The sequence below is a fragment of the Hippoglossus stenolepis genome, chromosome 10 (genome assembly GCF_022539355.2).
Source record: "Hippoglossus stenolepis isolate QCI-W04-F060 chromosome 10, HSTE1.2, whole genome shotgun sequence".
NCBI classification, from domain to species: Eukaryota; Metazoa; Chordata; class Actinopteri; order Pleuronectiformes; family Pleuronectidae; genus Hippoglossus; species Hippoglossus stenolepis.
Genome location: NC_061492.1, coordinates 16,641,992 through 16,668,872, shown reverse-complemented (window position 1 = coordinate 16,668,872; position 26,881 = coordinate 16,641,992). Strand labels below are relative to the sequence as shown.

The following is a 26,881-nucleotide window of genomic DNA, read 5'->3' as shown; positions in this document are numbered from 1 at the left end:
ATAAGGATAAAAATATACTGGCTGAGTTGAAATTCTCCTGCATCATATATAAACTATATAAATATAAAAGTCAGCAGACTGAAACCGTCATAATCATGAGCTAAAAACACGATAAACATGAAGCAGAAGCACAGAACGAGGTCCAGCTGGAAACACTAAGATTTGACACGCACATATTTTTTTTTTGCTTTAGTATTTTTTAAAGCCATGTCCACACACCAAATAATAAAACTAAAAGGAAAATCAACGACCAATTAAATCAGAGGCAGAAAGGCAAAACTGTTGTATTGTCTTTTCTGTCTATGATGATGAGGATGTAGAAAATTATTTTACCTTGAATATAGAACTCACGATATTGTCGATATATACTGTAAATCTCATAAGTTATTTGACTTCACAAAGTAAAATAACTTTCATTATGATAATTTTGACACAGCATTCAGGGAACTGCAACTTTATATCCTGACACATCAGTGTTAATGTCTGAAAAGATTAACAAAGGTTAGCATGCTAACAGGGTAAAGTAAGATGATGTAGTACATGGTAACCATTATGCCTGCATCAGCTTATATTGTAACTGTGAGCATGTTAGCATGCTTACTTTAGAATTAAGCATTTAGCACAAAACACTGTTCTTGGCTTGTTTGCCTGTGACATTTTAAAGCTGAAATGTTGTGTTTGTCAGTATGTCTTGGATCTCTTCCGGACCCTGGAGGCCCCAACATTCAACCTAGTAAAACAATACACTTCATTATCCTCACTAAATATTAACCTGTGTTTTACAGCTTCCTCCATTTTGGACTCTCCAGCTCTCAATTCCCACACATGTCAACACTTTCCACCAGGCTTGATGACTATAATTCCCTTTTCACCTTTGGTCCTGCTCTGACCTGGAACGTCCATCCTGAGGGATCTGGTCGCCAACGGACAGCTCCAAGTTACTGGTGTGAACAAGCTCAACACGCATTGGCGACGCATTTGAGATCCGATCACTCAGACCATATTCGGAAGGAGTAGCCTGATACATCCCTGAACCGCTTACATCTGGTTCTAACACAGAAGCAATTCTACTCCTCTGCTATGTCTACTCTTAAAGGTGCTATACATTTTCTGCAGAGGGGAACCTGAGCCAGATTTTTTCACCACCACAAACAAAGCCACTGATTGCAATTTATACTGCACATTTCTGGGATTTTAAGGACGGGGTCATCAGTCATGGTCTTAATTCTCTTTTATTTTAAGGGCCATTTAAGTAAATTTACCTTGTACTGTACACAACTACAAGATTTTTGTTGGCCTTAAAAAGTGGCTTAACATGATCCCAAAAGTAAAAAGGTAAACCAAGATTAGGCGTGTTTACTTCCCTTGAAATCCTGCACATATCTTGCCCAACAGTACCCTGGCAGCAACTGTTACAATTTATGCGGAGCACAATTACTGTACCTCAGCTTTAGCTCCCTGGCCTGATTTAGATTTCTACAAGCAGGGCCAAAAAGCCAGTCTAGCTCCCAAGGTCCACGGGAATTTGGCCACAATCACTCCTCCTAAGTCAGCAACTGGTGGTTCCTTGTACCACTGTTATAGGGCTTGAGTGGCTGCTGTCACCGGACTTTCCCGGCATGAGAAAATGGTACGGTAGGGTTCAGCTGTCACCAAGGGGTCAGCAGCAGTGAGGGAGAATTAGATGTGCAGCCAGCCAGCCAAGACATCTAGCATTCAGCTAGCCTCAGCTGCTAACAGCACCCGCGTTGGCAAGAGTGGACAAGTTAAATATAGGGCCATACTTTTAGTCTCTGTGTGACTCTGGTCAAAAAGAGCTGGGAGGGAGTATGGAGGATGCAGCTGAGTGAAAAGATCTGGCCCCGTGACAAGATCAGACATCACACCGCACCTCTGCTCTTGCACCGGGTAACGGCCCCCTTTCAACCCTGAGAGGCCGTGGAACAGTGCCTGCCTTTACCTCCTTCAACCCCCCACCCTGTTCTGCCTTTTTTATTCTCACACACTCGTCCACTGGCTTCTGGGAAAGATAGAAAGGGCGAAAGAAAACGAGAGGTGTGTTTAGTGCTGGGCAGAGCAGAACTGGATAGGCTGTGGGAGTTAAAGCAGAGAGGGAGGGTGAGAGAGAGGGAAGTTACAGTGCTGTGTTAGTTCTCTCTACCATTTCCTCCCTGACCTGAAGAACTGATAGAGGACAGAGAGAGAGAGAGAGAGAGAGAGAGAGAGAGAGAGAGAGAGAGAGAGAGAGAGAGAGAGAGAGAGAGAGAGATGGCTCTTGGCACCACTCAGTAGCAGACGCCACAAGTGGACCACACAAGCGAGAGGATATTAGTGGATACTCGACTCCTCCGACTGCCTTTTTTTTCTTGGATTACTAGTTGTGGCTGCTAATTGCTTAAACCTGGGAACAACACAACGGCAGGTAAGTCAGCTTCTCCTGAGTTTCTTAGATGATGCTCCTGTTCCCCTTGGCCTTGTGGGATACTGCCGGACCCGACAATGTGCTTCTGTCCATCTGGTCTTCATTACAGTAAAGGGCTCAGGTACAGGTGCTGCTGTGGCCGGACTGTCATCAGTTTTACGAACCCCAACAAAATCCAACCTCCTGGCTCCACTTGAGCTGAATTTGAGCCATGTGAATGAAACAAGTCTTCCCTTGAAGCGTGTAATCAATTCAGCCCATTTTAATATATTCAAATAGTATGGATTTCTACATTTTGAATTAATTACTCAGCCACGAGAAGACAAGGGACTACTCTTAGTGCTGTCAATGGCAATACAGATTTGGCATTGTGGCTATGAATGCATAAAAGAGAGCGGTATGAATCACATGTTATATCACTGTATGAATAAGACAGTTTAGTACGAGGGATTTTGGGCATTGCATGTGGGAAGAGAAACCCACAACGTCTCCAGTCAACATGGGTTATGGTGCACTGAGATGATATGATACTGAGCTTATAGGTTGGTTCATGTTTGGAAATCATATGCACACACACAAATGCAACCTTTGTCCTCCCACATCCGACCAACTCCGACACCTCCGCAGCACCATCCACCTCTCACTGTTGTACATTAGGAGGCATTCATGGGCTGCAGCGGGATGACATCTTTCACCCTGAATATTTATGGGTTGTAATGACCCCCAAGATGAATTCCATTTCATCAACGTGAGGTCATTGGCCTTTTGGAGGAGACACATGACTCCTGCTGCAGCCGCTGTCCGTTTATCAAGGCGCACATCACCTTATACCTCAGTGAGAAGACAAGAAGGAAATGTGAAATGTGCCTCACTCACAAAAGGGGAATGTAGTGCAGGTGTGGTTCAGGCTGCTGTCAGTGTCCAGGGCCTCACCCTTCCTCTCCCCCGCTGCCTCCCACCCTGTCCAGCTGATGTGGCCTCTTAGCACCCGGTGATATCACCGCCGAAACAAGACGAAGAGAGCTGGAGCAGAGATATCACTCATTAACATTTTTGTGCGTACTCCAGCTTTATCTGAGCACATCCTCTCTCGCTCGGCCCATGTACCCTGCGAGGTCGGCGGTGGAGCTCCGTCAGCGAAATGGCCACTTGAAAAAGACAGATATGTGAGAGTTGACTGGGCAGTTGGTCAGTCTCAGCATGTAAATCAATCAGTCGTACTGTAAATCAATATTACAGCCCCTGTTTAAACTGAAACCAAGCTGGCTGCGCATGGGTGTTTGCCAAAGCGGCATTGATTTGAGATGCGTTAAATGTCTCACTGGTTACATCATGACATGACTATAGCTCTGTGTCGCCTGACTTGTTGCTCATGCAGATGGTGACATAGTTTATCTATGAGGTGTAGCATTATCTCATCAAACACAAAATTTAGTGTCTGTGGGATTTCTGTGGATCTCTTTATTTGGGGGGGTTTCAATAAAGTTACATATATAATATGTGTATATTCTCTAAAGTTTATACAGAAATAAACAAAAGCAAAAAAATGATGTCATAGATATTTCTTTGCACACCATAGACTGTTTATATAGTTGGATGACATGACAGCTCCCCAAAAGTGAAGCCAAAGTGTTTCCCCCTAGTGGCTGGCTGCAGTATAGATCTTAAATCCCTCCTCTTGCTTGTTAGTGGAATGAACACTGACCAAACTAAAAAGTTACTCTACATCAAATAATTATTTCTCAAAGATTGGTTGTATCATTTTAGAAAGATCTTACCATGGTGATGTGCTTATTTTTCAAATACGCTGTTGATGCTGTAAAAAGGGGGTGAAGCAACACGAGCTGAGACTGACTCGTGATTGGTTGAATGCCTGTATCGACGACACCTCAATACCTCTGCTCCATCTTCAGATGGCTACTACAAAGACTCTGGCCACAAATATGTGTTCATATCCAGGATATTTTAGATGTGATTAGACTAGATAGTGGGAGGAACTGGAGACATGTTGCTTATCCTTGTTGCTTATTATAAAAGATCGCCATATGAGTGCTTCTTCACATCTTTTGGGAATATTGTGTGGGGTTGTGCGTTTTTCTGTTTCCAGTTCGACAAAATCAGTGTTCATGCTGAGGTGTAGTCTGTACAATACTTTGAAGTTCATCAATCCATGTGTGCAGCACAAAGAAGAGGAATGAACGTGTTCTTGAGCCTTTGTTTTGAGGAATTGCTCACCTCTTAACACAAAGCTTTGGACAATATACAAAAGAATATAAGTTCTAAAATTCTAACGTCAGTATTTTAGTAATAGTTGTTATTATTATTATAATTATTCTTTAACATACACATCAACCCCATTCCTTTCTTACTACTGTATGCATTTGTGTTGTATGCAGTTGTCTGTGTGCGCCCATAGGCCACTTCATTCAAGGACATCTCTATGTGCGTGCACAGAAACGCACTATAATGGGAGGTGGAGCTGCATCGCTGCCAGCATAGTCGGTGTCTTTCCCATACGTCTGGTGGGCCTCAACAACAGCTGTCACTGACATATGCACAGCTCCAGTCGTATGCAGGCCTCTGGACTTGAATTCCAAAAATGCAGTTTAGACACATTTGGATGTTTCGCAGAACTGCCGCGCGTATAACTCATGATCTCCTGGGTTTAAAAATAAGTCCTCAAACTCCACAGCAACCCAAGATCTTCTTAAGACCATTTGATATGTGGTGTGAGATACTGGCTATAAACAGTAGATTGGTTGTTAATTGGTTCTTGACATGGAGTAAAATTAAAAGTAGTGAGGTCATTCACCAAGTTCACGTGCAGGTTTATTACGTTGTGTTGCAAATGTTTCAGGTTCATTGAAGTTTGTACGTTAACAAGTATTTTCCATACACAGTTTGTGTCTGGCTTTCTCTTAGAAGAAAGGCTTGATATAAATTCAACAAGAGGAAATATGATTTGAATTCATTCCCACCCTTTCTATCCAACACATGCTTTCCTTCTATCAGCCATGTTTTTTTTCTCAGGGGAAATTACATAATCATGACTCTTCCAGTGGAGCAGTGTGTGATGATGACAGCTACCCCAACAGAGACCTCATCTGTCCAGTGATGACTCTGAGTATGGGATAATAAACCAGCGCATATTTACTGACCGCACAGTAACAGTTAGTCTCTGTGGTTGATTGTTAGTTTGTGTTGCAGATTCAACACCACACTGTTATTTCACACAACTGTCAGTGAGACAGAGGTGCTCCTTTCTATTCTACTTTATTGTTGTTCCACCTTAAACTATGCACTTCATTGTTTTTATGATAACTCGTTTTTGTCCAATACGAAAAAGGTAAACAACCAGAGACAAAAGACGAGAGTCACAATAGCAACACCAAACAATACAGTGGTTAAGATTTGAAAAAGTGCAGTAAGCAAGAAGTCCTTAAAAGCTCTCATGACGTCATTGGTATAACATTATGATTCCAAGCACAAAATGTTTACTGGTTGAACCAACTTTTAGTTTTAAGGCTGAATGTTCATGCCCTCAGGTTACTAAAGACGGACAAAAACAAGCTGTCAAAGATGCATTTTTCAACCTTAAAATCCAACACTCATGCAGCATATCATTTCCAAAGTTGTGAAGCCGTTGCTCAGACTTCGGTGTGTGCATACGCACTTTCAAGTGGGAATGTGGGAAAAACACGGAGGCTTAGAATTAAATGTGTTTTAGTTATGTGTTTAAAACATTTAAAAAAACCCTGTCCACTCTTTCCGGCGGTAGAACAGCATCAAAATGGGCAAGTTTATGAAGCCTGGGAAGGTGGTGATGGTCCTTGCTGGAAGCTACGCTAGGCGCAAAGCTGTCGGACATGCCATCGTCAATGGCACGGCTGACCGCCCTCACTGCCACGCTCTTGTCGCAGGTATCGACCGCTATCCCCGTAAGGTTATCACAACCATGGGCAAGAAGAAGATTGCCAAGAGGTCAAAGATCAAGGCCTTTGTCAAGGTGTTCAACTACAACCACCTCAATCCCATACTCTGCAGATATTACTCTGGACAAAACTGTCATCAACAAGGACGTCTTCAGGGATCCTGGTCTCAAGCTCAAAGCCAGGTGGGAGGCCAAGATCAAGTTTGAGGAGAGGTATAAGACGGGCAAGAACAAGTGGTTCTTCCAGGAGCTCAGATTGTAAATTCACTCCGTTTCACAAATACAACCCCCTGGCTCCACTTGAGCTGAATTGTGGCTATGAAGTTTTCACTGAATAATTATTAACATTGAGATACTTCAGTCTGGAGGACCAACCAAAACTGACGCTGACAAAACCATACCAGGTTCATTTAATTGTTGTTTTGGGCTCAGTGGTTTGGTTTTACTGAGACAGCATTGCAGCCAGTTGTTAATACTGTATGTGCTTTTCCTCCTGTGACATCTCAAACTGTCTGCTGTGAAAATGGACTTTTATCTGTTGGTTCATCGCCAGTTCCTATAAAACATCTCATAATTAAATTCAGTGTCTATAAAAACAATACAGTATCACGAGGGAAGAGAGTTCCATCGAATTTAGATGCAGCAGACTTTGCCCCTAATAGGGCCTGTATGGCCATAAGCAGAAAATGATCTCCCCACATATCAGAAATTGAGGAAGTGAAACCACAAAGTGACACGATCCAGAGGAACAAAAGTCCAGTTAACCCTCGGATTGAAACAGTGACAGAGATGTTGTCTCAATCTATGACCTCTAATGGCTGTGATATAGCTGTGGCATCGGCATAATATAAAATAATATTAAACAACGTGTCACGAAGTCAACAGGCCTTTCCAGTCAAAGAACTGCCCTTAATTGAAAAGGGTCATCAATCATAAGCTTAACGTTCCAAAAAAGTCACAAAAACGTCTATCTGTGAGCCAAGGATTTCTTTAGCTAACAAAGGAATTACCCTCAGTGGAATTCCGATCATGTAGACGTGGAGACAAGAGAGTTCAGACAAGTGGCTCGCCCCATGACATCGAACCATATCTCAGTCTGTTTCATCCATATGTTGTGTTGCTGCCTCTATTCATAGAAACAACCAGAACTTGATCTCCTACTTCATCTGCATGCTGCGAAGACGATATCCACTCAAGCCGTTTTGTCAGTTTGGTTTTTGGACCCTCCTGATAGAGCAGATAAAACACTGTTGCTATGGGGACCACTCCCTATTCTGAGGCCACAACTGGTTCAAGTCTTACAAATAACGGATGCGTTCATGTTTCCCATTATGTAGGGCCCACTGTATATGAAACTAATTTTGACAGATGGGGGTGACTCATGTATTCCAGCAGCTGCGGCGATCCATATGCTCGGTGACGGAGTGGCGCTTTAAGAACAATGGCGGTTGCATGTTTGTGCGACTGAAGTCACACACGCACTCCAATGTTCATAATTCACGATTGCTCTCATGACAAAATCCTAACCCCTAACCCTATACCTAACACTCAAAGTGAATATTTAACAAACTGCAACCAGCACAACTGTCATAAATATGTCATAATTCATATGTTACTGATTCAGGAACTGCTCAAGAGGAATTATTTATGATGCAAAGAGAGTTTTTTGCTTAGAGCAGTATGTAAGTAATTGCACATGGAGAATTACTGACCTTCCTCCTAGTTCACTCATTAGTGAAACCTTAACTGCTGAAGCTCCAGTCAGTGAGAGGATCAGGTTCATTTGACATCAGGAGAATACTACAAGATGAAACCCACCACCTCTGCTGACATTTTGCTCCAGTATGCTACGTCATGTTTGAGGTATTGTCGCCATGAGGTATTTATAGAAGCTTTCAACAAGCTGTAAATTCTTAGGTTCTGTCCATGAATGCTCTTGACACTTCAATTAGGTATAACTGGAGCAAAAAAAGGTCCTGAAAAGTTCAATCCTGAGGGAATGTGTGCAGTCTGAGTCGGGGTCAGGACAGAAAACACTGTCATCCTTCGCTGTCTGATATTTTCCTCAAACATGGCTGACCTCAGAAGTCATCGGCCGTTGAGTTTGGAATGTGCTGTCCGTCGCAGTCCGGGAACAGTCTGCAGCATTGTACCCGTGCATGGGAAATAGGTGTCTCACAAAACTTTCAATATCCAGACGGATTGTCTCGTAGCTTCGGAATCTCATCTGCAGCTACAGCTTTGATTGAAATTCCCATATCTTGGCGGCCGCGCGTGTTTTTCTTGTAAGGACGGAAGAGCCTCTCGAGCGTAACCGCACTTTATCAGTGTCCTCTGGCAGAGCGGGCTGCCAAACGCTCGCATGCAAAGAACATTTCTAACACCTTGTTTGGTCACATTAGGTCTGCGGCGTGAATACGTGGTAGCTCGCTGAATCAAACTAATCATTTTTTTCCCTGTGGCACGTTGTTGCTTTATTTGCAGCTGCTGTTCTCATCTTTCATCTCTGGCAAATTAATATGGCTGCACGCCAAAATATTAAGTCCTGACCTCCCCTGTTACTCGCGTCCTCTCTCTACATGAACTTCACAGACGTGGACTCGAGATTCCAGACCTCATCGTGATAACAGTGAGCATTTCTGCTAAAATAGTAATTCACATTATCTTCAGTTTTTTTTAAAGCTCTGAACAATAAACACACACAGGATTTAAATTCAGACTATCTGCGCAATGATACATTCGTCCTTCACTTTACAATTGAAGTCTGAAACACATAAACCTATTAATCATGTAGTTAATGATATATCAAAAAAGATAGGGATAAACACCTTTGATAATCTCCAAAATCCCAAGGGGACATATTCAGATGAGCAACAATCCAAAACCCATGGATACGAAACTTGAAAAAATATAAATGTAGTATTATATAATCTAATATAATACTACAACAGCACTCAGTAAAGCATGTATCTCTGCTAAAGCCCAACAGTCCCATAAATATCAATCAAGATGCACTAAATTTCTCACACTCAGTTCCCTAAATATGTCTATTCCATGAATTACTCTCTGAGAACATAATAAAAAAAGGTTGCTATCTCCCAATAGATGGATCCGCCCCCTAATCAAGACCAAACCAAAATTGAATGGGTCCTTTCCTGACACATACCACATCCTTCCACTAAGTTTCATGGAAATACATCCAGTCGCTTTTGTGTAAACTCATTTACAAACAAACAAACTAACAAATAAATGGACAGGGGTGTAAACATAACCTCCATAGTGGAGAAGTCAGTTGATATTTGCATTTTTTTCTTGATTAAATAATGTAAACACTTCAATTAATCATCTAATCATAACTAATTAATCTTCTGTTTGTCAACTAATCAATTAATCTGCCAATTGCTTCCATTCTGAAGCTGCGGGACTGTCACCGAAAATATGAGAGCTATCTGCCACATGCTCTTGTTGACTTGCTGACCAATGACAAAATTTATAGCCCCTTTTTTCCTGCTGTGGAATGGAGGCATATGTTTTTTGGTGAGGCCTATAAATACTCATATATGTGATGTGACAGCTGGACTAGCCCAAACCTTGGGATAGATTTAGGGTCCTGCTTTAAATTTAGACTTAGGCCTTGACTGGGGTCTCGCCGGGTATTAGGCCACCCTTTCATATTAGAAGACATCAAGGTATTAGACGGTGGGCGGTCGCATAGTGCAGATGGCTCAGATGCCATGAATATGTGTAGGCATTGTGGCGGGCATAGGGTCAGAGCTCGGTGTAATGGCTCATTGTCTCCCGGCTCTCCTTTATTTTCCATAAAGACAACTGGGAATGTGGCGTGTCAGACTGGAATTCTGGACGCGTGGCTCACGAATCCCCAAATGTTCCTCTGGAGAATTCACTACAATCGGGACAGCAGCGACCAGTCAATGTGGATCAAACAGTGACGACATCATATTGATGCAAAGTGCTGTTATCAATAGGCTGCGATGACAGATTTACTTTGCTGTCTGTCAAACTAAATCTCATCATCAATAGAGCCCATGAAACTGAAGTGACTGTTACCATCTCCCACAGCTGTCCAGGAAATGTCCTGTGTGACATGTTGTCGATATGTGCAACCTCAGGAAGGTCGGAGATGTATGAAGTCCTTTTAATGAAAAAACTCTTAAGGCTGCTATTATGAGGATTATTATTTTAATAATGCATCAACTGACAATGTGTGATGTGTCTGCACATTCCCTCAGTCTACAGAGTGTTTCAGTATGTTTCAGCTCATTGTTTAGGTCTCTCTTAGAGTCCGACCGATATTAATATTTTGGGGCTGATGCCGTAGAAAACGTCCGATACAGATATAGCGGCCAATATACAGATTGAAAATTATTTGGCAATGATTCCTAAGATGTCGTTATAGAACCGTTGTGACAAAGGAATGTAATTAAGGCTTGATATTTACTTTTAACTCTAACTCTGCAATTATTGACTTTGTCATCATACATTCCTGTATCATATATCATCAGTGTTTGAAGAGATTTCTATTTTATAATATTTTTATATTCATATAGCTCTCAACTGTATCGTTTGCCCTGGTGAACGTGAGTGACCCTGAAAACGAGGTGAGCTGTTACAGTAGCTTCTCTGGATTTTCATGGCATCAGCCAAGAATTTAAAAATAAAACGTGGAGTGCCTAACTAAGTGTCAACCATTTTGTCAGCTGTATTCCGTCATCTACAGTATGTTTCTAAGTTTCGTCACTGCCGTGCCCTCAGTGGTGCCCGTTTAAATACCCCTCCACCCCCGGTCGTCATTCAGACTCGTTGGCACTGTTTGAATGGTGGCATGTAAATTGTAGCCGTTCTGGACCACAACATTAGACTGTGTGACAGGGAGCAGCACAGCTGAAACTAACAGTTATGGGCAGGACAGAAGGCACCAGTTGAGAGCCAGATCTGCTTGGAACCAGTGTGCACTCACTGAACTCCCAGTGCTAAGATAGGGAATGTACCTGATCTGTCGGTTCGGTTTGAACCATGAGATGCAGTGTTATCTTCCACTCTTCTCTCTCATGTTTTCCTGGAAACAGGTGCAATTCAAAGAGCTGGTTTCAAGCCTCATTAGAATCTGCTTCAGTCTTAACTTTGTTGACTGCTATTACAGAAGAAGATAAACATTTTTTCTAAGCGAAACCTTTGAATGACTCACATCCAAGCCTCTCCACATTGCACAGAGAGTCCCATTCCTCTTCTGTAACAGCCATTTCACTTCTATCACGTAGCTGATCCCAGATTGCACTCTGAATATATTTGGCGGACTCGCTCAGGATGTCTCAAAGCATGAATCAGAGGTGAGGGTGCTATGACATCAGCAGGGTGCTATGGAGGGGATTTCAGGGGCGTGGGGGTGTTTCTCTGTTTGCAATTAACAAGTGCGTTGATGTCATATCTGAAACTGATCAAGTGCAGTTTGTCAGGGTCTCAAGGCTCTCGTCAAAAATGTTGAAACACACATGCGCACTCACACACACAGACACACACACACAGAGACACACACACACACACACACACACACACACACACACACACACACACACACACACACAGATGAAGACAAACAGCAACTACAACTTTGACCAGGGCGAAATTATCTCAGCTACAAATGTGTATAACAAGTATTTGCATATGTCTGGATAACAGAATAACAAATTGATGTGATGCTGACCATTAGTATTTGTCATTTGTGAATTGATAAGCTGATGAAGTCATCTGTTACTAACATGCATCAGCTGTAACATTTGACACTGAGAGTCTCTAGTTATCAAGCAAGCAGTGACATGTTAACATTTAGATAAAGATAGTGGATAAATAGTTTGCTAAAAGTACTTGAGAAAAAAATGAAACAGCTAAAATTAAATAATATACAGTTGAAAGAGTGACATAAATGTAGGGCTTGGGAACAAAACAATTTCAATACATATTGCAATACAATTTTCATCAAAAGCAAGATAAAATAGATTCAATATATATTGCTTGTGCATTAAGGAGTTATATAACACATGACTTATTGACCTCAGGTTTATAAGAGGTTTTACTGTTTATGAAGTGTCATCTCTGCTCATAAAGAAGAGATTAAAAACGAAAACCTCCCCTCAGGACCAAAAATACATCTTTAGACTTTTAAAAGAAATAATAATGTGACATTTATCACGATAATTATTTATATAAACTGACGTTTTTATCTTGATGTAATTTTTGGTCTTATTGTCCAGCCCTATGTTAAAGTATGGATTGTTTTATTTTGGTAACAAGTAATGGGTGGTCTCTCCATCTATCTCCATCCTTGAGCTGGGTTGTGGCCCGATAAATTATTTAACCGAGTTTATCAAATGTATGGACAATAATATATATTTACAACTATCCACATCTGCAATACTGAATAACATATAATTTCAAATGCAGCACTTGGAACATAATACATGTGAGAGGTACAGAGCCAAACTGATAAGGTTTTGTGAGGTCCTTCAGGTTACTTAAAATTGGAACCACTGATGTATTACATATAAGTGAAGAGTACATGTATGCACCGCTGTAGCTCCTCTGTGTTATTCTCCCAGCTCACTGTATGTTTAAGTAATCAGGTTTACAGCATAAGCTGCAGGCCCCCTCAACAGGACCTGTGATGTTATAAGTGATTCATGTGGTGTAATTAAATTCAGTCTGTCATCAACAGATTTATGATAAGGTTCTGGATAAAATGTTTGAGTCAGACTTTTTTAATATGAGCATAAAAGGTTAGAGCACCCAGGGGTGCCACAAATGTGCCTCCAGACCATCAACCCTCAGCATCAGATACACAACGCCTGTGAGGGGACGTGTCAGGAATGCACACACACACTCCCACACACCCACACAGACACACAGTGCTATGGATATTCATTCCACTATAGGAATGCTACACAGGTCAATATCATGGGTGCAGTATGTTTGTGTCTGGGTGAATGTATTGGATAGAAGTAGGTCAGTAAAGCGGCTGGGGAGTCACTAGATAAGGAAGGTGGTAAAACTCTCTGTAACAATCACAATCTGAAGTGTTACAGTTGACAGATAGTCAGATGCCAAACTTTCAACTGAAACTGAAAATGTTTGTTTAAAACAAAATGTATTTTTTGTTTAAAAATAAACTTCCTCCTGTCTCCTCTGTCCTTGGTGCAGGTAGAGGATGCGGTCCAAAAACAGCGGGGTGGAGAGAGAGGCCAACGGCGTCCTTGGGGTTCCGCAGGACGACCACGACAACAGCCAGGAACAGGAAGTGGGTTTGCCAGTGAAAAGCCTGAAGACCAAAGTTCAGCAGAATGAGAGCGAGGATAAGGTGGAGGTGGAGGTGATCACAGATAAAGAGAAGCTGCTGTTTGATTCCTCTGAGGCCAGAGAGAAAAGAAGGGACATCATGGATCTGTCCAGAGAGGATCTGCTAAAACTGCTGGGGATCATGGAGGGAGAGGTTCAAGTGGGTTTCAATGTTATTCTCACTTTGCATGTGACCTTTGACCTTTTACCCGCTGTAATTTGTGTAGGGTAAGAAAACATACCTGTGAAAGGCATCGTGGAGGAATACAAATATCAGTTTGTTTAGTAAGTGCATCCGTGTGCTTTGGATTGAGTTTAACTAGAATTTCTTGCACAATAGCTCTATCTTGTGGTTGAAAATGGCAACATGCAAGTATTTGCAGGCAGATTTGCAATGTGTTTAGAATGTGACAATATTGGGGGAATTGAGAGGCCAGTCTCTTCAAACAGGTGCCCAGTTGGAGTGAGTACAAACTCCTCCTCCTCAATCCAACAGCTAAAAAATCGGGCATTTAAAAATGCTTTCCTATGAAAATACGTTTTAAACAATGAATTTATCCTGAAGACTTGAAATATATATGGGATTTTGTGAAAGCTAGTTCAGAGATTCAGTGGTTTATAAAACAGACGGTGGGGTGAGGGAGTTTTTTTCCTCTGAGAGCCTCGAGCCCCTAACCCTAACCCCTGTTCTACACCATATATAAGTCTTTTTATGTCTATGTTATTTCAGGCCAGAGAGGATGTCATCGGCATGTTAAAGTCCAAACAGACTGAGCCAGAGGCCCTCGAGTCCCGTTACGGCTCTGCAGTCCCCAACTCGGCCCTCCAGGCCCTGCAGAGAGACGGCTTCAACACTGGCACTGAGCCACACAACCACAGTGTCTACCAAAAGCCTATGGCTGAGGTCAGTGTGCAGCTCTGAGTAACCGCAAGGCTTCTGCTCTCAGCAAACACATTCCAATGACAAAATCAAGTAGTCTAAAGAGAAACAGTAAAGAAGAGTTATCAGCTCTAAAAATATATTACATAGTATATATAGAATCAGTGTCACGTTTATAATTGGAAAATTAAAAATTTAAGTTTTAAATAATTTCTCTTTTAAATCTGTTACATTGCAAAAATAAGTCAAATATATTTCAGAGGGTAAAAGCTTGAATGTGAAAATCCTTCACTCTTTGTTGGAAGAAAAGTGTCATATTATATCACAGCAAAGTCTTTTTTCTGCTTCTGTGGTTGTGTCAGCTGGAGCGTCTGCAGGAGAAGCACAAGGACACGTACCGGAGGATGCTGGGTCAGCTGCTGCTCGCTGAAAAGTGCCACCGCCGCACCGTTCACGAGCTGGACACAGAGAAACGCAAACATGTGGACTACATGAACAAGAGCGACGACTTCACCAACCTGCTGGAGCAGGAGAGAGAGAGGTGAGGAGGGAGGATGAGGAGTGTGGGAACTGGGGCTTAGAACTGCTACGTGATATGGTCTTATTATTTAAATGATAGTATTTAATATCTTGGAAGGTCACTGTCATTTCAGAGATGTACCAAATCAAGGAAAAATAAGAAAACACAATAGAATATCTATTTTTGTCATAAAACGTTTTGTAACATTCATCGATATGTGTTAAAATACAGAATAATAGCAGGCTTTGTAGTACTGACATACATTTTCATCATGGATTGGATATGTATCAAGTGGAAAAACTAAAACATTACTTTTTATGTACAGTTTAAATTGTACTACACTTATAGATCTTACCATTTAAATTTAAAGTGTAAATATAACTTTATTTGCTATACTGATACAAACAAAATGGGTTTTTCATATGGAAAGTTTGTATGCATCCACAGACTGGTAAATTAAGTTTTAGGAGGAAAGAGGAAATAGGAAGCAGGAGAAAGCAGTAGAGGAGGAGAGGAGTGGTGAGGGAGAGGAGTGAGGAAGTGAAAACATGAGTTAGAGCCACCATGGATTATAAAAGCAGTGTGGAACATATAAAGTGGAGTGGGGGTGATGGAATGCATCAACTTTGGAGAATGTGTGAAAGACGGCCTCATCAACCTGGTGAGAGAGGACGAGAGGACGAGGGTGAGGATGGAGGGAGCTGGTTAGTGAAGTGATAACCTCACATACCATGACAGGGAGAGGTGCATATAGATCGGGGTTGGGAGGAGGGAGGGCGGAGTGGAAAACTGTAACTGGGGAAGGGGTCAGGGTGTGTAGAGAGGATGTGAGGAGGAGTATCGGGATGAAGGCCATTTCACTGGAGCTAATCTCCCATGACATCATCTGTAGAGTGAAGTCATCGCTGTGGGTGCGTCAGGGCTTGTTGGTCAACAGGGGATTGGGGGGTTGGATGAGGTTAAAAGTGGGAGGCGGATGGTTGCATCGTGTGTGTGTGTGTGTGTGTGTGTGCGTGTGTGCGTGTGTGTGTGTGTAGAGGGCCTCACGGGGATGAAACAAACTCGAGGAGTGGATGTGCGCTGAATGTCTATGAGAGAGGAGGAGGCCCTACTAATTAAAGTCCTCACACATGAAAGGGTTTAATTGGCTGCTGCTTGTTGAGGAATGTATTTCGTTGCAATTCCCAGTGATTAACACATCAGTGCCCATTCTCACTCAATAACCCTGAGAGGTGGGGATACTGTGCATCGGATGCAAGTGAATACGCGGTTCTCTGGTGAGGTTGCACATGTGAGTGAGGAGGAGAGCGACCTGCAGTAATGTACAGTACAGTGTATACAGCGCCAGTTAAAGGTGAAGCAGACTGGGAACCACTTACATGCCACATTTCATGAACTGTCTAAACTTCAAACAGCTCATTTCGCAGCACTGACCGAGCCGACACACACAGACACACAGACACACACACACACACATACACAAAGCTTCTATACCTTGGGCTTTTACTGCAGGACGCAGGAAACAGACCGTGGAAGTTAAATCACAGACATGACAGTTGAGCTGCCATCAGACGCTGAGGGAGACGGTGGGGAAATGAGCAGCAGACTTTCAGCTTCAGTGTTCCGGCTTCTCCTCAGGCTGGTTTCATGGGACGAGGGAACGAGGGCAGTCATGATTTAGAACGTTTCAATGAATAATTTGTTCTTGAGTGTAAATCAGTGAGCGCACAGGCCTAAATTAACTTGTCTTTAGAGTGAAGGTGGGTGTTTTATGATTTCAACAAACTTGCTGTGTGTGGAACTGAAACCATTTGGGTTTCGTACGAGAGAGCACATATTATGTTCTAGTGAGGATTTGGTTTGACTGACATCCTAATGAACTTTTACTTCCAAACACATCTATCCCGGAGCAAAATGTGTGCATGAGTGAGTGCAGAGAAGTTGAGCCGAGATAAAATCACGGGATGAAAGTCAAGAAGTGGGTTTTCCCTTTGATGTGCAAGTAAATTAGTGCCGTCTAGCATCTTTTCAAACGTCGTAGTGACAGTACAGAAGGGCTTTTGGGAAGCTGTGAGGAGAAACATGACAGCAGCTCTGTGAGGGTGTATTCAGGCACAGTGCTGCTTTCTGTTTAAATTATTACGATCTATATTGAGGGGGGAAACCATAGATACAATGAAACCAAAATATCATAAAACGCTGCCATGTTGCACATTTGGAGCCAGATTCTGTGCGGTAGCGATCAGGGGATAAAGCTGCCGTACACACCCTCGACCAATTGTGAATTAGTCTTAAGGCTCATTCCTGCTCAACTTTAGATATGAAAATGGATGTAGTCTTCTGTCCGTTCTCTGTGTAAATTTTGTCCGAATTTGTACACGTCTTCTTGAATGAGAACATAATAAAAACCTATAGTCATGGGTGGCAGTCAGCCTTGACTTCAGTTTGAAGCATATGACACAAATCACGCACTTCATGAACCCCCACTTCCCTTTCACTTGACTCTCAGTTTGCATGCTAGAAAGAGTTGACCTCCTTCTAATGCCAGGTAGTTTCCAGGAGGTTCCTTGGCTCACTCAGGTCAGCCTCTGTCACCACAGAGAGAGGAAAGGGGGCGATCTCTTCTCAGGCTTGATCTGTCAGTGCCTGCAGAGCCCAGGTTCTTTTATTTGTTGCCGTAAAAGGACACAAAACTGTCCTGAAGTGTCACGAGAATGAGGGTCGTGGAAGGAGAACAAACAGAAAACAGAAGGAGAAAAAGTGTCTAAAGCCACGTTTAGGAACTTGGCTTTAGAAACCTTTGTTGGATCTCCTTGCGTTTCTACTGCAGGGACCAGGGTCTAAATTAGGTTCCTGGTAAAACTTTTTACCCCTAAAAACATCCATGGTCAGAGTGTAGTAGCCTACTAGAATTCCCAAGCATTAGGGGTGGGCTTGCAGTGCTAAACATACCTGAGCACACATACCTCCAACAAGGCTAACGCCCTCTCTTATCGGGATTCTGCTTTAAATTAATGGGTTCTCCCTTGGGTCATGCTGTAATCCTCCAGAAAGTTTCATGGAAATCGTTTCCATTGTTTTTGTGTAATCCTGCTAACAAACAAAAAAACCCCTGATGAAATCTTAATACAGCACCTGCTCTGCATGAAACTATCAGCGGCTAACACCTCTACTGGGGTATGCACAAATCCGCCTATCGGGCACCGCTCTGTTTTGACATTCAGTCTCTCAGGTGAAATGGAGGCATGTCATCGTCCTCGTCCTTATCAATGTGTATCTCCTCCAGCCATCTGGGCGAGAGCGAAGAGAGAGAAGTCAGGGGTCTTGTGCCAAACAGCTGCAGGAATGCAGAGGATGGGCACCGAAGAAGCCGTTTCTGACAGACAGCCACCAGCCATTAACACCCTCTGAGACAACAGAGCACTTTATAAGTCAGGAAGTTTAAATATTTGAGTGGCATGGTGGTATGTGTCACAATTAAGAGGAGAAATGGCTGCCATTCATGAGGCGTGTTTCAAAGAGTGTATACAGTCACGCACACAAAATGAAAAGGTCTGAATGGTTGTTTTCTTTGTCATTTAAACCCAAACTACACATTATTCAAGAATCCGTTGGCAGATTCTGAGCACAGAGCAGTGTGTAGACCTACTGTGAAGGCCTGCCTCTGATTTCTCTCTTTTCGCACCATATCAGTCTAGCATACTGTACATTATCACCGACTCTCTTGCTCAACACTTAATGCTTTTTCTCTGTCAAGAAAGGTCATTACTGCTTTGACAGCTTTTTGGCAGCTCGTGTCTCCTTCAGTCCTCAGCCTCCTGACGTGGGGGGTTGGCTGCAGTGCCTCTGAGCACATTCCCAAGGAAACATGGGATGAGATGTTGTTCCATGATGAAAAAAAAGCCCACTTGTGGATTTTGGGCCTGGCTTGTACATCACACCTGTGTACCTGCATAAGAAATGTGTTTATGTTTCTCAAGCACAGTTTGTAGTTGTTGAGTATGCTGACACCCTCGTTCCGACAATTTCTTAAACCTGAAATGTTCTTCAAACAAGAATGGCGCTCAGTAGAGCCAAGATCCAATAGTTCACTTAAATTTGAACAAACTGCACCATATTTCACACATTCATAGATATCAGCTCCCTAAATGTACCTGTTTCCCATCAAGACCCATGAATTATTCTTTGGGAGATCAGAATCTCCTTGGTGGAGGCATTAAGGTGATAAATTAACATCTATTTAATGTATAAAATAGTAGGAACAAGGAGCAAGTACTATTATCATAGTAATTAGTATATATATATAGCATATCGCATATCGCATATCGCATTTGTATCTGCCACTGGATGCAGCCACTTAATCCATAGTTATTTCTAAATTAAACTATAGTTCTTACATTACCTGACCATTGGTGCCAAAACCCCCTGACATCATGACTTTGACCTTTGCAGGAAAGTAATTTTGGATTGCCAATTACTAGGGTGTCAGTGACATCTGACTGTGTAAGTATGCATTTTGAGAGCTGGATGGCTCCTTTGTACAGTAGCCAGGCATGCCAGCTAATGCTACTTGGCAATGAATCCTGCAATGAATCAGTGTTGGATGTTTACTGTCACATGTCAACTGAGAGACAACAGGATTTCAATTTGAATTCATCTGCAGAGATTTGTGAAACTTTGTAGTTTTTTGATTTACTTGATCTGCATAGTTTCATGGCAAGAGTCTGGGCATATAGCACTTCATAAACCTATCGTCATGGATACGCTCAATCCTTCTAGATCTTCTCTCCGCCTCACGGGAGACATTAGACTCATCCATATCTGGTTTTCTCATCACACGTAGACTTCGCAGGGATCCCCGTTCAGGTACAGTTGCCCCTGGAATAGAACCACGGCAGACATTCTCCCCTGTCATACCAGTGAGATCGTGCAGACGCAATATTCAGCATGTGCACTTTGGAAAATGGAGATATAATTTATTTCGCACCAATCTTGAACCAAACCAGATTTTGTCAGAAAGAAATGTTAATATTTATCATTCTTTCTCATCCTTTCTTTATACATTTGTAAACCTTCAGGATTAAAATAACTGTCCATAGTTGTTTTCCATTAAACAAGACATGTTTTATGAAAGCACGAAATTTGGAGAGGGGGAGCTTGCCAAAACACTCCTCCTGTGGCAAGGGTCCCACCCCCTTCACAGTGTCCAAACCCGGACAGCACGAACGCTCCCATACACACATTTCTGCCTTATATGGATGAGGTGACAACACACACAGGAGGTCTGCTTGTGCTCCACTGTATTTATTCGCCTCTCATTGTCCTGAGAACATGCTTGGAATGTAACAGTGGAAGGTCTCTGGAAAAGGAGGCTCCTGGTGCATCTTATGCATTCTGTGGATTTTATCTAACAGCAGAAATGTCCATGTGGTTGTTTGTAGAGCATCAATAGAGGGTAAGTTTTAGGTTCATTTGTTTCTGTGCTGTCAAACAAACCCCATTTGAGGTGACAGGACATGTATGTAGAATAGGCACCTGCATCCTTGTTGTCCTGCCGGTTGCAAACTCATTTGGTTTCTTTTACAATGCAAAATGTTCTATTAGAATATTGCATTAGTCTGAGTGTACAAGGAGAACACGCAGCTTTGCATTCAATCTGCTTTGCATGCATTTGGTCGGAGCCGGAGATGAGAATGTGCATGAGCAGCATAGAAAGAAGCTGAGAGAAAAGAGGAGCACTTGGTGAGGGGCTGTTAAACTTTCACGAGCAGTTTGTGTCCTTAGTTTCTATCCCATCAATGAAAACAATGTTTGAGTTGTGCTGTGGTGTAGATCCTTGCTAGTTTACCCTCACGATCTTTGTGTTTGTTCTGCATAGTAACATAGCATATAAGATCTTTTGTGCACAACATGCAGTATATCTATAACGAAATTGCCTTTTTTTTAAATCTTGGATGGATTCAAAATGACTTCAGTTACTGGATGTAATCTCAGAATCCTGAATTTCAGTTTTTACTTTCAATATGTATCAAATTTGTTTTATCTTGGATTTGTGTCTTACAGTGGTGTGATTTGAGATCATGACTTCCATAAAGAGAGAACACCTTCAAACTAGTCTGAAAAGAATCAGTAGGATCATTCACATCATTGAAACAATAACTGGAATAAAACATTACATTCTGGGGTACAAATAATTCATATTTCTGTGACACAGATGGCTAACACAGATACAAAGTTTCTGACTTTGACAAATACCAAACTAAAGCATTGCCTTTTTTCTCCTCCTACTTTTAGACTGAAGAGGTTGCTTGAAAACGAAAAAGCCTATCAGGTCAAAAAGGAGAAGGACCACTCTAAACGTCTGGCCAAGGTGCAAGAGGAGCTGGTCAAGCTGAAGTCCTTTGCCCTGATGTTAGTCAATGAGCGCCAGCAGCACCTGGAACAAATGGACCAACAGAGCCAGCGGGTCCAGGAACTCAGCCAGCAGCTGCAGCAGCGGGAGCAGGCACTGAGTGAGGCCAGGGAGCATGCCCAGGAGGATGGCCACAGGGTGCTGAGCCTGGAGGCTGAGCTGAAAGAGAAATCAAATAAGCTCACCCAACAACACGAAGAAATGAGTGCCAAGCTGGCCAGTCAGGAGAGCCACAGCCGTCAACTCAACGTCAAGCTTTTGGGGCTTACGCATAAAGTGGAGGAGCTGGAAGAGAGCAACAGGGCCCTGAGGAAATCTGAGGAGGAACTGCAGGAGCTCAGGGAGAAGATTGGCAAAGGGGAGTGTGGCAACTCCAACTTGATTGCTGAGGTGGAAAACTTGCGGAAGCAGGTGCTGGAAATGGAAGGAAAGGACGAGGAGATTACCAAGACTGAAAATCAATGTAGGGAGCTGAGAAAGAGGCTTCAAGAGGAGGACAATAAAAGTAAAGACCTTAGGCTAGAAGTGGAGAAGCTCCAGAAAAGGATGATGGAGTTAGAGAAGCTTGAGGATGCATTCAGTATCAGCAAGTCAGAGTGTGCGCAGTTACACACTGCTTTAGAGAGAGAAAAGGGCCTGAGCAAAGAGCTCTCAGATGAAGTCGTAGCTCTCAGGATCCGTATGAAAGAGCTTGAGTCTTCAGAACTCAAGTTGGAAAAGTCAGAACTGAGTCTTAAGGATGACTTGAGTAAGCTGAAGTCACTGACGGTTGCTTTGATGGAAGAACGAAAGACCCTAATGGAAAGAATGAAGTCAGATGAGAAGAAACAGGAGGATTTGAGTACAATGGTCAAGGTTGAGCAGAGTAAGGTCATGGAGGTGACTGAGAAACTGATAGAAGAAAGCAAAAAGCTCCTGAAGTTAAAATCAGAGATGGAAAACAAAGTAGAAACTCTTACCATAGAAAAGGGGGAGCTAAGCAATAAGCTAGCTTATGAAATAGATACATCTACAGATCTCAATTCTAAAGTCAGCCAAATGAAAAAGAGGTTAGATGGGTTTGAGCAAGCAGAGAAGCTATCAGTGAAGAATTTGGTGAAAAGTGACCCGGGACGAACACCTGACCCCATAAGAAAAGAAGACAACAAAGTTAACGAACTGACTTTTGAAATTGAGCGCCTGAAAAATCGTCTCAAACAACTTGAAGTGGTAGAAGGAGATTTGATCAAGACGGAGGATCAGTACGACATGTTGGAAAAAAGGTTCATGACTGAGCAGGACAAAGCCAACATTCTCTCCCGGCAGGTGGAGGAAATGAGGAATCAGATAGCTCGGAACAAAGCGATTGAGAAAGGAGAGGAGGACAGCCAGGAAGAAGACCTCCGACAACGATGCAAGAGAGAGGAGGTCAAAACGAGGGAACTGCAGGCGGATGTAGTTGCCCTCAAAGAGAAGATCCATGAACTGATGCACAAAGAAGACCAACTTTCTCAGCTGCAAGTAGACTACTCTGTCCTGCAGCAGAGGTTCCTGGAAGAGGAAGAGAAAGCAAAGAACATGGGAACTGAAGTTTTCCATCTCTCCAAAGAGCTGGAGATAGCAAAGCGCCACAGTCGAGCACTAAGGCCAAGCTTGAATGGGAGGAGAATGGTGGACGCGGCTGTGACTTCCACTGGAGTACAGACAGAGGCGTCGTCGTCTGGGCCAGCAGAGGAGGATACCCCAGCTGTGTTTATCAGGAAGTCGGTTCAAGAAGAAAATCACATCATGAACAACCTCAGACAGAAGTGCCTCAAGAAGTCAGAAAAGTCTATTGAGCGTTGTCCTTCATCGAGCAGCGACATGGGCTTGAAGAAATCCTGGATTCCCTGGATGAGGAAAAAGGACAACCCCCCTCAAGAGACCAGCTTGGAAAAGTCTCTGCACATTAATGGAGATCATCTGCCCTCTGAACTGACCTTGTCCCCAAAGCCAGGGCAGCCCTTACACATCCGAGTAACACCAGACCATCAAAACAACATGACCACTCTTGAGATCAGAACTACTGAGGACGTTTTCTCTAGCTCAGCTCCCCTCAGCCCCAACCCATCTCAACCTAAATCAAGAATCACAATCATTCCCAGCTACTCTGCCCAAACCCCCAAACGAAAACCCACCACTGGACATCAGGGTCTTGAAAGAGCAAAGTCTCCAGTCACCATCACAACTATATCCAGAGCCAAGTCTCCTGAGAGCAACCGACCTTGCTCCACTGCTTCAGGCAGGCCATTGTCCCCTGTCTCCATTATGACAGTCAGCACTTCTGTAGTATCCGAAGCCTCCGCCTCCCCAGAGCCGCAGGAGATGACTATGGGCCGAGCTGTGTTCAAGGTTACCCCAGAGAAGCAGATGGTCCCGGTGCCTATACGGAAGGGTCACAACAGCACCAGCATCATCACCACCACTGAAGATAATAAGATCCACATTCACCTAGGCAACAGCATGACCCCAAAGATGGTCATCAGGCCAGTGGCTGCTGTGACAGAGAGCAAGGAGATGACCTTATCAACTGGGACAGTTTTGCGCTCGCCCCGCCAAATCACCACCACTGCTACCAGGAGCTCACAGAGCAAAGTGATGAGCAGTATCACGATTTCCCCTGTTACATCCTGCACATCCAAACCAACACAAACCATGGTAAGTTTTATTTAGAGGTTCAAGTAATCCTAATTATGAAATAATGTTTTCCTCGATCCCAGTAAGACAAAACAATAATGTCACTGGCATTCTCCGGACATTTTGCTTGGGGGTTTCCAGGATAGTTCTGTTCAGAGCAATTGATTTAGACATTTGCATTCAGAAATTTCAGGAAAATGTCCGGACTTCAGTGTATGTCTGAAACTATCTTAAGCTAATTTCAACGCTTCCATGAAATAGTCGATAGTTCCCATAATGGCTAACTATTTAAAATTCCATCAAAATACAAAAGTAATTTAAATTCACACGATGCCCAGCAAAGTAATTTTTCCTTTTAATACGTCCAGGTTTAGAGAAAACTCAATACAGCAGAGGTAGTCCAAGTTTTTTTTTTTACTGATTTGTTTTTCTTTTTACTCTACGAGAGGTTTCATAAGGTGAATTAAGTTCACTCACAGCTTCATCTCACACGGACAGAAATGGGTCAGGAAGCAGCTCTGTGTTGGTGTTTCAGTGGACCTTATAACTTGCTCTTTGTGGATCAGATGCCTAGCGTGACAGAAACGTCCCTATGGGGAGGCCTCAGAACAGCAGAGCTAATGATGTGGCATTTTGCCACCCTGCTTCAGTCATGCTGTAATTTATAGTTGTTACACGGTGTTTACATACACAAACAGCCATGCAGGGCTCAGTGCCCTCTGGCTGACACAAAACAGCACTACACCAGGAACTGCAAGTCGAAACTTGGCCTGGACGAGAGCTCACCCACTACGATTTAAGTGAAAGAATGGATAAATATTTACATTTTTCCTTCACACACTTCCTATACTGCAGATGATCAGTTAAATTGTTTGGAAGTTCTTGCTTTTTTTCCTCTTCCTGTAATAGGGTTTTCCTTTATTTATTCGTTATGTTCGCCTCAAGTGCTCCCTGTCTTCATTTCCCTGTCTGAGAAACTGTACTCTTTCACTCTCTCTCTCTCTCTCTCTCTTTTGTCAGACCGGGCACGATGCCCAACAGCCTCGCACAGGGCTGACCCGCATCCCAATGTCAAAGAGCCTGAAGACGGGGAAAGCTGTGCTGGGATCCATGGGCATCTCAGGGGGAGTGAAGCTTGAGTCGCGAGCCGAGACACAGTCTATGAGGATAGAAGTGAGGAAATCCACTGTGAACAGCAATGCTCTACAAAATGGAGGAAAAGCCTGATTGACACAATAATAGTCTACACATACAATTTTCAGATATACATGTACATTATCTAAATATGGGGCTTAAGGGATTAAGACAACACTCACAATAAGAAAAAAAGCTCTGATGTCTCTATACAACTATTTCATAACCAAGCCATTTATTTTTGTAAAGTCTTTTATACTTGTCAGTCTCATATCTATTTCTGTGATATGGATGAATACATATTCTATGTATTTACAGTGTGTATTGTGATGGGCATTTGGGTTAAATATCATATCAGACTGTGCTGCTACTAACTGCCTCTTGCTTTGAGTGTTTGAGTGACTTTGTGGATATATTTTATATGGAACCATTATAGACCAGAATACTTTACTAATGTAAATTATGTTTATTTTTTTCCGTGAAAGATTTGTACTTAATATGTATTATAAAATAAATATGTGGTCAAAGGGTCGTGGACTTGCTTAATTGTACAGAAAAATTAAAAAAACATATAAATGCAGCAAATACAAAGGCACAACTGTGTACATCTAGTCAGATCAATTGCATGTGACTGTTTCCTTTGTGTGGTTATAGTAAGTAATGTGTTCACAGTTAATACTTCTATTATTTTTAGAAATGCACTCAAATGATGTACTGGACTATCATGGGCTGAGGGAACATCAGTGTGAACCTCAGACAAAATGTTCATTCTGTTATTTGAAATAATTTGAAGCAGAAAAAGGCCTTAATGATTTGAAGTGAAACTGAAGGCATATTCGTTTTTTCAGATTTAAAAACCACAGATGCTAAACACAGTGTTAAACATAGAATGTAAAATGAAATTGAATCATTAAATTCAAAACATTTATTTATTATAAATAAATATAACAGAATACATTTTAACCCTATTTATCATTATGATAAGAATTGAAGATGAATACAAATAAAATTAAGTAATTATATTTAAATGTCATTGACTTCAGATAATTGAAATGTTATTGCTTTGAAAACCATCTATCTGAATGTAAGAGTCAATTTATAGACACATTTGAACTTCTCTCTCTTGAATTACAAGAAAAATGTATGGCAGTATATCATTACCACCACAGCAAAATTGCTTTTGTTTAGGTTCTCATGAAGAGAATTTTATAGAGAAAATGTTTATGCTGTAACAAGACATTTGTCATGTTATTCTTTCATTCCCATTAGCAGACTATTCTGCATTTATGCTAAACTTTTGTTGTTATGACACAAAACTCACATAATTTTGAATCCATAATATACTATACATATTATACATACTATAATATCTATGGATTTGTAATAACTTCCTATATTTCACAAAGATCTTCTTAAAATTTCACTATTTAAAATTTACTTTCAAGATGTGGGTTCATACCACCCAAAGTTAAACAGGTTAGTGGTTCAAAAAGTAAATTAGATTGCCATAAATTCAGAATTCAGTTATTCAGTTTTTCTTTTATACTGTCATAGACAGTCTTTTTTTATTATCACAAATA

General features: G+C 42.1%; 1 protein-coding gene and 1 pseudogene across 1 annotated transcript; both read left to right on the top strand.

The window, feature by feature from the left end:
* The first annotated feature begins 1,913 nt into the window (after positions 1–1,913).
* LOC118117041 (filamin-A-interacting protein 1) lies at positions 1,914–25,832 on the top strand. Its single transcript, XM_035169089.2, has 6 exons — positions 1,914–2,422; positions 13,566–13,860; positions 14,431–14,604; positions 14,943–15,121; positions 21,395–24,188; positions 25,188–25,832. The coding sequence occupies exons 2-6, from the start codon at positions 13,573–13,575 to the stop codon at positions 25,392–25,394; spliced, it is 3,642 nt and encodes a 1,213-aa protein (XP_035024980.2). The 5' UTR covers positions 1,914–2,422; positions 13,566–13,572; the 3' UTR covers positions 25,395–25,832.
* Positions 2,431–6,697, top strand: LOC118117046 (annotated as a pseudogene).
* Positions 25,833–26,881: the final 1,049 nt, after the last annotated feature.

Coding starts and splice junctions, on each gene's coding strand:
- LOC118117041 (XM_035169089.2), top strand. CDS start 13,573: ATGCGGTCCAAAAACAGCGGGGTGGAGAGAGAGGCCAACGGCGTCCTT. Junction 14,605..14,942: donor ACCAAAAGCCTATGGCTGAG/GTCAGTGTGCAG, acceptor TGGTTGTGTCAG/CTGGAGCGTCTGCAGGAGAA. Junction 24,189..25,187: donor CCAAACCAACACAAACCATG/GTAAGTTTTATT, acceptor CTCTTTTGTCAG/ACCGGGCACGATGCCCAACA.